The sequence below is a fragment of the Cyprinus carpio genome, chromosome B20 (genome assembly GCF_018340385.1).
Source record: "Cyprinus carpio isolate SPL01 chromosome B20, ASM1834038v1, whole genome shotgun sequence".
NCBI lineage: Eukaryota > Metazoa > Chordata > Actinopteri > Cypriniformes > Cyprinidae > Cyprinus > Cyprinus carpio.
This window is the reverse complement of record NC_056616.1, coordinates 9,848,158-9,866,001: the sequence shown is the minus strand read 5'-3', so window position 1 is coordinate 9,866,001 and position 17,844 is coordinate 9,848,158. Positions and strand designations below refer to the sequence as shown.

At 35.9% G+C, this 17,844-nt stretch overlaps 1 protein-coding gene across 12 annotated transcripts in view; it reads right to left on the bottom strand.

Moving 5' to 3' along the window:
• Nucleotides 1-17,844, bottom strand: part of LOC109113418 (disabled homolog 1-like) — a 108,587-nt gene that overhangs the window by 45,995 nt on the left and 44,748 nt on the right. For all 12 annotated transcript variants that reach the window (XM_042747049.1, XM_042747048.1, XM_042747052.1 and 9 more), the window contains exons 2-3: nt 17,658-17,797; nt 14,120-14,218 (exon numbers count right to left, since the gene is read on the bottom strand). In XM_042747049.1, coding sequence (XP_042602983.1) covers nt 14,120-14,218; nt 17,658-17,797 — 239 coding nt within the window. The remainder of the gene's footprint in view (nt 1-14,119; nt 14,219-17,657; nt 17,798-17,844) is intronic.

Here is a 17,844-nt window from a genome sequence, read left to right as displayed (position 1 = left end):
TATTAATATGTGTGAGTGGTACATATTCTGAGAAACACCAAGCTGATCCTGTTCTATGTGTCATTATGTGTGAGTGGTAAACACAATAAGAAAAAAAAGATAGAGAAAAAAAAAAAAATAACAGCGAAAGAGAGAGAGAGAGAGAGGTGAGAAGAAGCTGAGCACACATACAAAGTGACAGCGGTTGGATTGGGCATGTAGCGACGCACTAATTGTTCAATATTTCATTCTCTAAACACAAACTCACATCTGTAGCCTTGAAGCCTGTCCAAAAAGTCAAACCGGAGAAAAATGGCTCATCATTCATTTATCATAAGCAAGGGGAGGGAAGGAGGAGGAAAAACAAATTTTTCTGTCTCCTTTACTTGTTTAGAGGTGAAAACAGATATAAGTCAGAGAAGAAGTATAACAGATTGAATAACCAACCTTTCAAGGTCTCATTCAAAGAGTGACTTGTGAAGGTAATTTTTCAGAGACAGAAATGATAGAATATGCCATAAAGAAATATATGATCACCCCTTCACCCTCATGGCCTTATAAGTCAATAAAGTTCTGCTTAGATTTGTCTTTTCAGGAGTATCTATAAGCAGCCTTTGCTATCTAAACTGCTTTCCTGTGATGTAATATTAAGTTTTCATAATGTACCTCTTTACTGTGAAGTTGCTTGCTTTCAAACATTGACTGTTTGATCCAAAATCTCCAGCCTTCAGACGGATCATATATATATTAATAGCCAAATCAGCATATTAGAATGATTTCTGAAGGATCATGTGACACTGAAGACAAGAAAATTAAGCTTTGCATCACAGGAATAAATTACAGTTTAAAATATATTCAATTATATTTTTTTTATCAGTAATAATATTTCACAACATTACGGTTTTTACTCTATTTTTATATCAATGCAATGAAAAAAAAAAAAAAAAAAAAAAAAAAACTAATGAGAGTCTGAACAGTTTACAATCAACATGGCTAAAATTCCCATATTTGAAGAAACAACCTTAAACAAGCTAAATGTAAGAAATTGAGAAAGATTAAAGCTCAGCAAAGCAGAGGACAAAACTGCCCAACCAACACTGAATGGAAGCTGAATCGAGTGTAAATTTAAAGAGAGATCAGCTCAGAGCTTTGCTGCAGTAAAAAGCCCCGCCGCTTTTGAAGTCTACAGATCTGTTCTGTCAAGCCAGCCACAAGCACATCCTTTACAGTATCTAAAGTCAATACTCGACCATATGAACCTGAACCGTGAGAGAATTTGTAAGTTAATGTGTGTGTGTGTGTGTGTGTGTGTGTGTGTGTGTGTGTGTGTGTGTGTGTGTGTTTTGTTGTAAATCACAGAGAGCTCCATTTCTAGTGTGTCACCATGAGGTGGATTGATGTCTAAAGAGCAGAGGAGCAGCTGAACTCAACATCAGACACACACAAAGTAAATCATAAATGCAGACTGGACTGATCCTCGACAACTCTGATCAACAAAACATCCTTTAGTCACTTCCGTTGTGCTGTACATGTCTGAATATATGCATGTGTGAATGACTGCAGTGGCCGTGGCAGGAAATAACTCTCAACCCTTTAACCTTCATATTCCTCAGCCACCGTTATCTCATTAATGAGTTTAGCATGATTTATCACCCTTCCTCCACACATCTCTCTCTGTCTTTCTCCTTTCAATACTCTCATCTCATGCATCCTGTCCTCCTCTCAACCATGCTATCATGTTCTCTCTTTTTAGCTTTTCTGTTCCATAATCTCTCATTTGGTCTTTGTGATTCCTATTCGTTTACTTCCTCAGACTCACATTCAGATTTTCTACAGATTTGAGGAAGTAGAGATGCATTTCAAAATAAAATACTCGGTGGGTTGTGTGAATGACTACAGTCTATGATCAGAAAGAAAGAAAGAAGGAAAGAAAAACAGCTGCTAAAAATTCAACATTTAAGTAAAAATGTTTTATAGTTTTATTTTATTTATTAATATTATTTTATACATGTGTGTATATGTTTGTGGTCTTTCAGTATTATTTTTAATATTGTTATTTGATGTTTTAGATAGAAGACTCAGATGCTCACCAATGCAGAGAGAGGAAAAAAAACAGTAATGCCGAAAAATGTAATGTAATAATGCTGAAAATTCAGTTTTGCCATAATTTTAATAATTATTAAAAATCTTAATTTATTTACTATCCCCACACATGTTACAATAAAATATACTGTTTTTTGTTCAAACAAATTGTAATAAAAACAAACAAAAAAAAACCCAACAAAAAAAAAAAAAAACACTTAATTATTAATTTATTTACTATCCCCACACATGTTACAATAAAATAAAATGTAATTTATTTATTTATATTAATACATGTATATACTGTAACAAGCAATCATTTATAATCTACCACCATCAAGGAATCATTATTTTTTTGGCTTGATTTTCATCTAGGCAAACAGTTTGGGTTATTTGCAGTGCTAATGTGCCAGACAAACAGCGCTGTGGGACTTTCTAGTCACAGCATGCCTAAAAACCTTCAGGTAGTTCCACACTCACGCAGATACACACACACTCACAAAAGATACAAAAAATTTAATACTCGCTAATAGTAACACTGAAAGGCACAAGTACTAATTATGCTAACAGGCCAATTGAGTTAGTACTCCATATTACCAGTAATATAGATAAAATGATATTGCTGTTATTTTAGTATTGACTCGTTCCAGCAGTACCAGTACTTTTTGACCTCCCTATCACAAATAAATACACATGCCTCAAACACAACATGAAATAGCATGATTAAAGTTATTCTACACGTTTCATGTCACTGTGTAGGAGTCCGAACATTATATTAAAACACACGCTTGGCGGTGGAGTGTGTGTCCGTATTTAATCATCTCAGTGTGGGAGCTAGACAAGGAGACACAGTGTCATTATTCCCATCAACCAGCCCTAACTCGCCCCCCCAACCTGCTGTTGCCACGGCGCCAGGTATCCACTAATTAGCAGCTGCCATAGCAATGATGAGTGTTCCAGGTCTTTGATTAGACAGAAAGAGCAAGAGAAACTACACAACTATATAGCAACTGGGCCTGAGAGAGGGGTAATTAGTAAGGAGAGAACTGAGTTTAATCAAAAATGCCACTGGTGCCAGCAGACACACACACATATACATACGCACAAACACACCCACACACACTCGATCAAGGGTGGACAAGCTAGCGGGTGGGCAGCCAAAATGACTCCTCTGAGAGCAGGATTGGAAAGGAACTTCAGAAATGAGCCGCCCATAGACGCCTCTGGGAAAACGTAGCATATGGGCAGGAAAAGAGAGAGAGAGACACTAGGTGCAGAGACTAATAACTCTTGACAGTGCAAAACAGAATTGAAATGCCATGCGAATAAAGAATTTTATCTCATGCTATTAGTGCCAACTTACTATACTTTAGCAGAAGGAGATCTGGGACTCTTCTTAGTGAAATATATTATCAAAATATAACAAATGTATATCTTTTAATCTGTTAATCCATTCAAACAAATTACAAATAGTATGACTTCTAAATTAATTGTATATATTATATATTCTATATATATTGTATGACACAGGATATTGTTTTTATTTTTTATTTATTTTATTTTATTTTATTTTATTTTATTTTATTTTATTTCATTAACCACACCAGATTAATGCATTCAATTCACGTGGCCCTACTTTTTTATTATTATTTTTTGATAAAGAACACTTAACTCATTTTACTAGCCCTCACTCCATGTTCTCTCTCTCTCCACACACACACACACACACACACACACACACACACACGCACACACACACTAGCTCACTTATTCTGTCTAATGATATTAGAGTAAGTGGAACAGATATAGTCATTTACATCAACAGCTGCTTTTTGCATGCATTAGACCACTTTACTGGATGGGTCAGATCTCATTTCCATGCAAATCAGTGGCACAGAATCAAAGATGACTCTCCCTGCATACTATTTGTGACTTATGAAACTGTATATGAAGACTGAATCTGGAAACCAAATTGGATATCTTAGGCACATTAGATACAAGAGAGGCTGGAGTCATTCTGGAAAATCAGTTTTCTGTGGATTCACAAATCATACAGTATATGAGTATATTCGCAAAATTAGTTTTGAGGGTAAGAGAGAACATACAGCAGGCATGTTATTTCTAGAATACATTTACTCACTCAAAGTCTCAGTCAGCATTACGTGCTTAATTTGTGAAGAAAACAATCTCACAAAGCATTACGACATGCTCAGTGGAAGAAAAAAGCCATAAATCTTTCAAAGATGGCAGATGAAGCTGGAAAGATGTTGAAAATATAGACTACTTGCAATTCATTTAACACTGAAAAGTGCTAAATGGCTAAAAATAGTTAGCAATGGTTAACAAGGGGGAAGTAGGGAAGTACGCATATTAGGATGCAGCCAATCAAATCAAGTGTTGAGTTGTTTGCTAAGTAGGGCATACCAAATCATTCACTAAGGAATTTCCAGTTCAGCCAGGACACTTCCTCTGAAGGTGGCGGCTCATGTAGGCAGTAGATAGCAAGACGGCTCACTTGGTTTTGAAACCGAGCCGAGCAACTGTCACTGATATGAATGGGAATGCTAATGAATAGCTTTCTATAGGTATTATAGGCTTTCTTGGTGTAAACAGGCCTGCAGTCCTAACTGAGGACGAGTTTGGAGGTGGCAGTGGGCCGGAGGCCTCCTCGTTTTCTGCTTCCACTCTGGTCTCCATCTTTGTGGGAGAGTTAATAATACGAGTGGCTGGTCTTGGCAGGCCTTCAGACAGCAGGACAAGAATACGATTAGCCGAGTCACAGTACTGCACACGGCCGTCCACTGAGTCACCATAATGAAATCAGGAAGCAGCTCCTCTTCATCAGAGGAGAGCCTGGAGGGGAGAGCCAATGCCAAGGAGGAAAAGAGTGAAGGAGGGAGGGGAAGAAAGGCAGATGAAGCTGGAACAACCACACAAAGAGGACAGTGAGGAAAGCTGCTGAATCCTAAAAAGGCTGTCCAGTGCTTTCTGACTCTCTTCTTCTATCTCTATCTTTCTTTCTCTGGTTTGCTCATCCTTTTGTCTTCAAAGTATACTTTTCTGTTGTACATTCACAGTATTCAGTTACAAGGTATAAGCATGCAATCAAATATATACAGTCAGGCCCATATATATTTGGACACTGACACAATTTTCATAATTTGTGAAATAGAATAGAATAGAATTAGTATGAAACAATCAAGATGAAATTGAAGTGGAGACTTTAAGCTTTGCTTCAAGGGGTTGAACAAAAATATAACATAAAAACCTAGGAATTACAACCATTTTTATACACATTCCCACCATTTTCAGGGGCTCAGGTGTCATTGGACTAATAAATGTTTACTTTTGATATTTTGTTTAGAATCCTTTGTCAGGCAATTACTGCCTTAAGTCTGGAACTCATGGACATCACCAGAGACTGGGATTATTCCTTTGTGATGCTTTGCCGGGTCTTTACTGCAGCTGACTTCAGTTGTTGTTTGTTTGTGGGTCTTTCTGCCTTTAGTTTTGTCTTCAGCGAGTGAAATGGATGCTCAATCGGGTTGAGATCTGGAGATTGACTTGGTCATTTCAGAATAATCAACTTTTTTATCTTCAAAAACTCCTGGGTTGCTGATGCTGTATGTTTTGGGTCATTTTCCATTTGTAAAGCGCCGTTCATTCAACTTTGATGCATTTGACTGAATGCAACAAAGTTGATCAACATTAAAAATATCAAAATTAAAAACTGTGCAGAACAATTAGCAGATAATTTTTGTTTCATTTTAACTATGTTACTGCACCTTCATAAGGTTCCTCGTCTCTGGAAGGAATCTAATATTGTACCTTTGCCTAAGAATAATGTACCACAATGTTTATATGAGTACAGGCCAGTAGCACTTACCTCTTTGATTATGAAAACATTTGAGAAGGTTGTAAAGGATAAGCTTTTGACCATGGTACAGGAAAATTTAGATCCATTTCAGTTTGCCTATAGGTCTGGTATGGGTGTTGATGATGCGATAAGTACTCTATTAAACATGGTTTTAGCACATCTTGAGGGTGCAAAGACTTTTGTGCGATTAGTTTTTATCGCCTTTAACTGTATCCAGCTTCATATTTTAGCAGAAAGGTTAAATAGGGTTTATAATATTGATTCTGGGCTGATATGTTGGCTGATAGAATTTTTTTTTTTTAACTGATAGGTCTCAATGTGTGAAAATAAACAAGGTTTTATCTGATATACTTTTTTCTTCGACTGGGTCACCACAATGATGCATTCTTTCACCTCTTTTATTTGTGCTTTATACTGAGTGCTTTATATGAGTGTCAAACACAACTAGAGATGCATCATATCAACAAGCTTGCGGATGATTCAGTGATTGTTTCTCTTTTAAATAGTGAGGATCTTGATCATGGTCCTCCACTGAAAGATTTTATTGACTGGTGTAAATTGTCCTTTCTGGACAATAATGTACCTAAAACCAAAGAAACGATTATAGATTTTAGGAAGAATCCTACAGTTATCTCTCCTGTGGTCATTAATTATCATGTTGTTGAGGTTGTACATGAATTTAAATACCTTTGTACTGTAATATAACAAAAGTTGACCTTTGAGGCTCATGTGGATGCTGTGTGTAAGAAAGCCCACCAGAGTATGTTCTACCTGCAGAAGCTTTGCAGTTTTAAAGTGGACAGTACTTTCATGAAGATGTTTTACTCTTGTTGTATTAAATCTGTCATTACTTTCTCATTTGTGTGTTGGTATGGGTCACTACATATTAAAAACAGAAACAGAAAAGTGTGTGGTAAGATTGTTGGCACCACTTTAAATGATTTGAACGACTTGTATAAGGCTAGGACTTTGAAGATGACTGAGTTAATTATGAATGATCCCAACCATGCCTTGCAGAATGTTTTTAAGTTGCTTCCTTCTACTCGCAGATATTATTTGCCTTTATGTAGGATCAATAGATTACATTTTTTTTTATACCAGCTGCCACTGGTTTTTAAATGACAAATAATTTTAAGTATATTATTAATAGAAGTCATTGTTTTTGTCTTTGTTTTGGTGCTTGTTTGTTGTTTGCATATTGTTTACTGCTGGCTGTGAAACAAATTGCCCTTCTGGGATGATAAAGTTGACCTTGACCTTGACCTATATATTAGCTCTCAAGTATATTCTATCATATTATATATAATTAAAAAATCATGTTTTAAAATATATATACTCAAACTGTTATTTCAAAACTATGGAGCCCTGCACATAACAAAGAAATCATGTTTAGAAATCTCTCATTTTATAAAAGTGAAAACTTTTATAAAAAACACATGCATTTCCACAGGAGGTCATTTGTACCACATTATATGCCTTCTGTAAATGAGATGAAAATAGAGAGATAAAGGAAGGACAAAAAAACAAAACTAAAAAAAAAAATAAAAAATATTAATAATTATCTTTTTGAAGTCCTTTACACCCCATCACACTACGGTCGCTTGTTTTTGCCAAGTAAGACATGTTCCTGGATCAACATCTTTTGATTATCCTGGATCACATTAATGGACAAAAATATAGAATTAACCTAATTCCTACCCCTAAACCTAAACCTACCAATAATTTATTCCTAAAATCAGTGTGAAATGATAGCTGATTAACAAGAGTGTAGAAGCACCTAACCCTGATTGTAAGTCTAAAACAGATATTTCCTGAAAAGTTATATCTCTATTCTGATTGGTTGATTGGAATGTTGATCCAGGAACATGTTGTACTTGGTCACCTTACACTACAATGGTTCATTATTTTGTTGTTGTTGTTGTTTTATTTGGAGGTTAGGCTGACTTTTTAAATTGGTCTGATGGCATCCAAACTTTTATTTGCACAATTGCTGAAAATTAGCTTTGGCCAGAAAAAAAAAAAAAAAAGACAGGAATGTGGAATGAAATGAGCTAAAGAAAGAGGTAAGGATATGAAGTATAGCTTTGTCTGAAGCAGTAGACAGAACATCTAAAGTCTAATGACTTCCAGCACAGCCGCTTTATGACATGGTCCAGTAATCTTACCTTATAAACCATCAATGTGATCAACAACCCAGAGTGCAGTTCTCTCTCTCTCTCTCTCTCTCTCTCTCTCACACACACTACCCTCTATTACTCTATAACATCTCTAAACCCTGTGAGAACCACTGCAAACAGTAATAAAGAGGACCGAGCATCAATCCGGCTCACTGCATTGGTTCAGTCTCAGGGTATAAATTAAACACTCACCAGAGTAAGAAGTAAGAATGATAGTGTGACCCTCAGATTTAAAGTGACAGTTCACTCAAAATGTAAAGTTCTGTCACCATTTACCCTTATGTCTCTCCGAAACGGTATGAATTTCTCTTCTTTGGACTATAAAAGATTGAGAAACGCTTAAGGTGCTTAAAAGTTTCTACATAGTGATGCCATAGAAAAAACATTTTTGGTTCCACAAAAAACCATTCAGTCAAAGGTTCTTTAAAGAACTATCTCTTTATTATCTTTTTATAATCTGAATAGCCTTCTTTCACCACAAAGAATGTTTTGTGAAACAGAAAGGTTCTTCAGATGTTAAATGTTCTTTATGGAAGCATTTAGAACAAAAGGTTTTTCTATGGCATCGTGAAGCACCTTTATTTAAGAGTGTACAGTGGAATTCAAAGTTGTTTGGTTACCAACATCATTCAAAATATTGTTTTTTGTTCTGAAGAAAACAACAAAAGGATGAGTAAATGATGACGTTATTTGTGTTTTTAGTGAACTATTCCATTAACCCCATTAGTAAAATCCTGAAAATGAACAAAAATTAATTAAATATCTAAGAGCACATTTGCTACCAAAACTCGACTAGAGGCAGACCGATCGGTATATGACGATGAAATACAGCGAGCGTGACTTACCACTTATTTACGTCTGTCAAAAATAGGCGAGGCGCCTATCTTTAGTGCAGTGTGCTTCTGGGACGCTTCTGAAACGTGACACGGCTACTACAAACACAATAATACTATAACCTCCGGTGGCGGAGCCGTAACGCACCGCAGACTCGTGCAGTGTAACTAAGGGGAAAAAGTGTGCACTCAAACATGATCTAGAACTACTCTCGCGATACTTTGATGTCATACACCGATCAGTCGAACACAGTTTGTGGTGTTGTTGTTGCGCATGCTAGGGAACGTAAATGTGCCATACGTCATAGCTTCGCTATATCATTGATATCGCGATATGATACTTTTTTATCATGTTAAAATTTATACTGGTATTCTCGTGGACGGTATGATATGGCACACCCCTAGTACAGACATCTGATATGTGATAATATGTCACTGCTGTAGTATATTCAGAGCTAAACCAACAGCAGCACAGCATGATAAATGTTGTAGTGACGCCATTGTTGTCTGATAATTAAACATACACACTCAGACAGATACACACTCACAAAAGACAGTAAAAGGTCATGGTGCTAATAGATCAGACGCATCAATGACAGATTAAAACCTTGTCATGTAGGTCACCTCCTGGCGCCATGACAACAGAGCACACTGTGCTAACATAGTAACCTCTCATTTATCACCGGCACTCATCTGTAAAACACCCTGAACACCCTGAACTCTGAACAGAGATTCAGCAGCCACACTGGCAACGTGTATTTGCTTCTATATAATCAGCTGAAATGTTACATCTGGGGCTGGTTGCATAAACTGTTTAGACTAGTCTTAAAAAGTTAGTCATCTATTTTTTATTTCTTCTTTAAGACTGGTCTTTAAAACTTTAAAACTTTAAAAATTCAGTTATGAAAGATAGATTGGTCTTATTTGTATTGGAAAAGCAAGACTGATTACACCTTGGCGCATGCTAGTTGGTCAAACTAGTTCTTAAGACACAGTCTTAACATGGTGGCTAAGTTTATGCAACTGGCCCCAGCTCTGAAAAAGCTGATACAGATCTTAAAACCAATTCTCAATTTGGCACTTTATTAATCTAGATAAGTTGTCTTTTTCTGGGTCTTAGTTGTCTTCCTAAACATGACATGACAACATTGGGCCTCTCTGTTGTCCCAACAGTTCATGCATTGTTACCACAGTTGACCGGTGTGTATTAACTTATTCCAAAGAGAATTTCAAAGCCACAGCTGGTCATGTGATCTCTTATAATTTCTACTGACGTGCATGTAGCATTATGCAAAACCACAACTGGTCATGTGATTTCATTATGACAGCCACCATGAAGGGGCAACCCACACTATGTAGAATAAAACCGCTTTTTCAAGGTTTCAAGTTTAAAAGTTCTTATAATTTCCTTTATATGCAACTCTTTTTTTTTTGTGAAAAGTGTTTATTTTTGGTTGTTTTACTAATTGGTACAATAGTAATGTTTAACTTTATACTGACACCTAGTGGTGTGGATGCAGCATTACACAAAAGTTTTCTTTGAAGTGCCAAATGTCTTATATAGAATAAAACTACATATCAGTTTATAACAACTGATATGACCGATGTTTAAAGTACTCTTCAGTTTGTGGTATAAAACAATTTTAGGTTGAGTTCACTTAATAAGTACGTTAACGGGTACTTTGGATGCAAAATTCACTTTTACATGGTGTTTGCATATAAATGTGTGTTAGCAGTATGATAAAAAAATCCATTTACTACTTTTTTAAAACCCCTAAACAACCTAAACAGTTTCAATTATCAAGCCATTTTGATTTGATTTTCTTGTTTTCTCCACACTTGAGCAGCTCTAGCGACAACAATGACAAGGCAGGTGTTTTGTAGTTGGATGTAAAAGTTAACATAAGATTCTTCATTTTCTTTTGACGTCAGAACCAATGAGGATGCAGTGGATTCATTTTGTTTTTAATAATAATGTGCCACTGAATACACTTAAATTTATTTCTGTGCAAATCATTTTACTCCAGACTGCTTTCTAAGCGAGGGACAATTCAAGGCAGGTTTTGGTAAAATGTTCAAACTCAAGGATGGATCAGTACCCACTGCTCCTGAAGAAGCAAGTCTCACACAGAAGATAGGGGCGGGGGATTTAAAGAGACATGCACTGAAACGGCTCACTGTGAACAGAGCTGTTTTTGACAAGGTGCGAGGGTGTGGTTTAAAATGACCATTGAAGAACTTTAACCAAAGTATGATGCAGACATTTCATGAAGACCCTAAAGAATCATACCAACTTGTGGAAAATGGACATCCGATGTCCCATTAAGTGAATGTAAAAAAAAAGAACAAAAAACATGACAATATCATCAAAAAGAAATAATTACAACTGAATAAAAAAGAATAAATTATGCTATTTACATTTCTGTGAAATGCTGTAAATAAAAATAAAAAAAACACTCTGGGATTTGCTTAATCTTTTTTAAAAAATAAGGTCCAAGCTGGTTTCAAACCAAAAGAGCTCACAACATGAAAGAAAGAGGCAAATCAATAACTGTCAAAAAGTGAACTCCTCTTTCAAACTCTCCTTCTGTTGAACAGCACTTAGGCGTACGTGATCTGGTCTGATACTTCATAAATAAGCATAATTCCCTCCATTTATAACTTGCTCAGGTGTGATTCACTAGGTGTTTTTGCCATTTACTCTCCATCAGAATGGTGCAAGGCCCTGCATATGGGTCTTGTAAAGCTACGGTCGTTCTATTCTAAGAAGTCTGTTCAATTAGGCTTCTCTGATTTCCCCGGAGAGCGCTCCTCTCTTTAAAATGCATCATTAACACAGGCTTACCTCTCCCAAAGGATGGTCTCACCCCAACCCGACACAGAGCATACTCAAGCCTTTTTACAGCAACCGCACGCTAACACACACAAACCATCTTTTGCCATCGACCCAAACTTTTGAGGCCTAGAAGATGAGGGCCTCTTGAAGAGCCTATAAACTAGATAGCCACAAACAGAATTGTAAAACACAACAAAAAACTTTCATTGTCTTATAATATACATTTATTTTTACCTTACTTGCTCAATGGGAAGTTTTTTTTTCAAGGCCTGTGCACATTTCATCCAGTCACAGACAAATTATGTGATTTTCCTCATGATCGGCCCATCACGTCAGCCGCGCATTCTCGCTTCTCAACAATTTCGAGCCGATTCGTTTTATTACCAGCGGCACAGGCAATAACGTCACGTCAGCCGCGCATTCTCGCGATCGGCCAGGGATCGGCATCGCTGATTTTCTCTTCTCTCCGATGACCACTTCTCTCACACAGGCATAACGTCACGTCAGTCCGCGCATTCTGCTCTCTTCTCTCACGACCACTTCTCTCTTGCGCCGGTTAAATGGTGCTTGTAGTGTGCATTATTTTAGTCATTCCTGCAGTTTTCGCACTTACACCAAAAGTGCGCGCACCACCACTGATCTATATAAGTGAAGCTAATTGTGCTAAAATGTTCAAATACATAAAAATTATGTCAACATGCCTGTCTTGGCAAGTATCCAGTTAAACACAGTCAGTTTCGGAACGTTAAATAGTTGAGAAAGAGAAGGTATGTTGTGTAACAGTATATTGGGTCTGTGGATAAACTCTTAAAGGGCCACAGTCCAAAATTCCTGCTGCTGTCTGTCAAGTTAATCAAAGAACAAAAGACAAAGAAAATCACTCTCTGCTCTTGACTGAATACATTTTATTATGGTGAGTTTTTTTAATGGTAAGTAGTAATTTGTATTTAATTTTTACAATGAAGACTACAGAAATTACCTTTGATAAAAATGTACATTTGATTACTTTAATTTCTGTAGTATTTCTTACCTGAAAAAAAACTTACTTAACCTGAAAAACTTAGTTTCATAGTTCTCTTTATTCTATTGCATTTATTTGTGCTTTTGTTTGTAATTTTATTTTATTTGTTCTTATTTTATTACTGACTATTTAATTGTGTTTTTTTTTTTTAATGAAACTTTGTGTTGAAGAAAAGTAGATTTTTGTTTGTATATGCTGTCAATTATATATATATATAAAAAAAAAAATCGGAATGAGCAAAAAAAACGGTATCGGCAGGTCACACTAACAAAAAATCGGAAATCGGAAATCGGAAATCGGAATCGGACATAAAAATTGCAATTGGTGCATCTCTACTTCTTACCCTAAACGATAACCAATAATATGTTTTGTAATATATTTGAATGCTTAGCTAGAATACCACTTATCATTGTGGATATGTATTTTTAATTACACATTGTGATATGAACAATCAGTCAGTAAACAGACTAAATAAAATTTCATAAACTAAAATATCTCACTGACAGTTTTGGTTTCAGCATAACCAATTGACTAGTTGTGAACTTCGATTTCAATTCACTGACTTGTAACAATAACTATAACTATACATTTTCAATGATTCTATGACGACAATTGGGAAATTCCACACCACAATAACAATACAATATTGAGCGTCAACAATACAGACGCACAATATTGTCGGAATTTCTTTCAAAACTATTTTTCCATCTTATAAACCATACAAACATTGACATCCAATCAGAATTGACCTGTTTTAATGAGCGCAAACATTTAAAGCGACAGTACAACATAAAGTCAGCATTAGTTTTTAATAAACTGAACGTTAGCATCTGTTTGGTGTGGACACTAATATTGTTAGTTATCATTTTAGGTGATATCTCATAGTTATAGTTCTTAGTGTGAAAAGGCCTTTAGTCTGATTCAAATCACTAATTCACAAGCTAATTCAAGATCATCCTGTATAATGAATCCTTTTGACTGACTCATTAAAAAGAACCATTTCTTAAGAATCACCTGTGTTTGTTGTTGCAATTAGCTCTCCCACTGAAGTTTTTACTAATGCCAACTGCTTTATAACACTTGCAGCTGATCATTGATGAAAGGAAAAGTGAAAGATGTCAACTAGACACAACATAGCTCTAAAGTAATGAAAAACCCAAAATGTCCTTTTTGTAGATAAAACGATCAGAAACCAGGTTAGGCATCTGAGGATTTGTATTTGTGGCTCAGACACTTGCTTCAAAGGATCATGGGTAGTGACAGGACACAAATCCCCCCGCCCACCCCCGACTATTAAGCACTCCCCCGACTCACCCCTGACTTCTCATCGAAGATCTTGATCCCTCCAAAGGACACAGTGAGAAAAACTTTCTGTTTGTGTTCTCCTTTAGACCGCGCAGAGGCTGCGATTCCCTGCAGACAAAAAGATGGAAACAGAAACATGAGGGAAAAAAAAGAAATGAAGATAAAACAGAAACAGATCAGGGAACATCAGCTTTCACTACTTGCTGCAATCCTTGGGGAGAATTAGCTGTTATGTAAAGAAATTGATTCATTTTCGGTCTGTTTTTAACAATTTCGGACTTGGAGGTTCTGATATGAGTTGGTTCGGACATCCGATACTCTGTAATTACACCATTCTGCTGATCTTTCTCGACTGATGGTCATTCAGAAGTAAAAATATCAAACCATTCCCACTCAAAATTACATGTGCAACCCCCTCCAGTTCTTCTACTGGACTCTTCTCCAAAGGACCACACGAAAATGATAGACTGTGCTCATCTATGCAGAATGTTTACTGAGAATACATGAGAAAACAGCAAACATACAAAATGCTGCTCATCCGATCACAAAACTGTCATTCACCTTGACAGTTTGGATGAAACTCCAGAGAAAATGGCTGACTTCACTGATTTTGCACCAGTAATTGCCTGTAGGTGTCCCCATATCCCCTCCTCACCTAATACCCCTTAATAATTAACATAATACAATTATATCATACCATGAGCAAACATTTCAGCACAATTCATAATTAATTTCTTTACCCTGTTACATACGCATCATCCAAAACATGGCTTAAAACAATGTATTCTCATAAAAACCATTGTTTTGAGAACATAGAGCAAGAAAACAGCAACTTAAACTTGCATCACCGTGTGAAACACACACATAAATAATTGGTCAACACTCCAAAGTTTTGGAGTGTTTGGCTTTGTAATAGGTCATTCTACAGCAGATGCAAGGAATATAAAACACATAAATAATATTAATTTCTTTGGTATTATTGCTCTAATGCCAGCCAATAACTTTAAGTTGTTATGTACAGTTGTCAAATAAAATACAATTTTAAAATAAGTCACTCAGAAAAATAAATAAATGAATAAAGATCCCATATGTGCTTTTGTTTCACACACATTCAAAATGCCACAAAGTAGAGGAAAAATATGAATTGTTTGACAGTGTAAATGCAGCATATTTGTCTGTGCGGGAGAAATACAAACGAGAGAGAATAATAGAAAGAAAAAATCCCAATCTTGAACAACAAACCCTAAAAAATAATAACACAAAAATAAAAATAATCTATAATTAAATTGAAACACGAAGACAAAAGAACATTATTAAACTACAAATAAATGAAGGAGACTTTTAGTTCTTAGTATATTAACACATTTATGAGTACATTTTATACTTTTAATAAAACTAAATAGCAATGCATTTTATTTTGTAATACACAGACATGCTTTATCTGTACTGTTCACCCACACACAATTCACACCGGACACAATTCATTTTCAAAAAGAGGGGTAGAACGAATGGAAAGCACCATCCTTCTGTAAAACTGCTGCGAATGAGTGATAGAGAAGCTGAGAGCTGTATGGAGAAAAAAGTGCCACCCCAGATGGTTGTGCACCGCCTTTGCCAGAATCAGTCACTGTGATGAGAAGATATCACACTTCAGACCAAAATCAACTTAAAAAAATTTCTCACTTGTTTTGTATATTTTCATAAACCACTTGTCAAGTCAGATTTGCAAAATGTAAAACTGCAATTATGATCAATAAGAAGCTAAAACTTGTTCTGAAATAAAGCTTGCTTTGTATATCCAAACCATTCCAAGGTATGTGTTTGGGCATTTCTCCAAACAGCTGGAGCCCTCCAGTCTTCCAGGACCATAATACGTCCTTGCCAATCAGATGAGCCTGTTTTTTGATCTTCCTTCCGCTTGCGCAGGGAGTATCATCCGTCAGTCATATGATGTATGTTAGCACACCATTAGCACATCCATATGTGCTGGCGGGATGATGAATGAGCCGTTCTAATGCCGGTAGCTGGAAGATCACGCCGAAAAGAGCACCAGCTCTGACATTTCAAACTCAGAAGTGGGAGTGTGTGTGTAAGTGTTGCTGGAGTGAAGAAAAGATGCAGAAATGAAATATAAGATGTGAATCTCTTTTTGCAGTCCGGCGCGCCTGGGGAAGGCCAGAGCAGAGCTTCCTCTGTAACGCTTAAGGAAGTTTTTAGAGCGCTATGTGGGCTGATTATCAAGGGAGGATGGGGATTATATGAAAAGACTCAAGTCAAACTGTTGTTTAAACTCTTCTTACCAACAGCGTGATGAAAAGAGAGACATAAAACGTGTGAGAGCGGAATAAGAGATTAAAAATGACACTATGGGACTCATTTGTTTGCTAAGAAGTGGACTACTGTGGGAATATGAGTATAGATTTTGTGTCTGGATGATTGAGAGGTAAACAACTTTGATCAATAACAGTCTGAACATTCCAATCAGACCAACTTGCAAATCAGACGGCAAAATCACCCTCTCTCTCCAACACACTAAGAAACCAATCTAAACTCTGGTGAAAAGGGTGCGATTTATAGCGAACAAACAATAAGACACTGATTCTCGGAGGCATCAAGACAATGTGTATCAATGTCTATTTATGTGTATCAGGGGCATACATGCATGCACAAATAGAGCAACCCACGTACACATGGTCGTGTGACCCCTGGTGTTCACATGGCTCATTACACAGTCTAATAGATGTGGCTTATTTCTTCAAACAACGGAAGCTACACCTTTATGTAGCTAATTAAATAAGGCTTGTCAAAAAACCTTTATCATATTGTTTTTAAATAAAGTTAATTATAAATATTACTGGAATTTAAACCCTAAAACTAAACATAAAAGAAAAAAAAAAAAAACATTAGCATTTTTTAAATTTAACAAAATATGAATAATTTAAGGTTGTTTTTTTTTTTTTCTGCATTTTTTCCCAAAGATGTGCCTGGACTTCCCAAAAGGGAGATTTTATATTGATCTTAACCAATATTTTCAATAAAAGTGTGAAATGCATAAACAAATAAGCAATAAATAAATAAATATATACACCCTGCCACATATTCATCATAATTATTTAAATCATAATATTTTGTTTTTTAATTACAATCTGAAGTAAGTAATCAGATTACAAAAATTACTACAGTTACCTTTTTATTGATTACATAATTACCTATTCAAAAAATAACAGTAAAATATTGTAAAAATGTAAACGATAAAATAAATGTAAAAAAAGCCTTCACGTAATGTTTAATGCACTTTATGTTGTTAATAACAATGAATAGAATATATATTTTTTTAACTTGCTACTTTTATATCAGTATGGTACAATATTATCCCATTTAAGTCAATGCGTTAAACAACTTAGGTCAAAAGTAACCTAAAATCAAAGTTTGATTATATTATGATTATATTGTAATGTAATGGATTATGTTACTAACTACAATTTTTGTCATGTAATCTCGAATCATTAACAGTAACCCTATAAAAAAGCAACCAACACACACACACCTTGAGTTTCATCATTGAGTCCTGACAGAGTTTGTCTCCTCTTGCGGCAGTGACCTCATCTATCCCGATGAGCTTGGCCTTGTAGCGAACACCATCCCCCTTAAAACGCTTTATCAGAGCTGCTTCACTGCGGTCCTGCCCTGGAGAAAGAAAAAAAGAGAGAGAGACAGATGAAGCATAGAGTCAT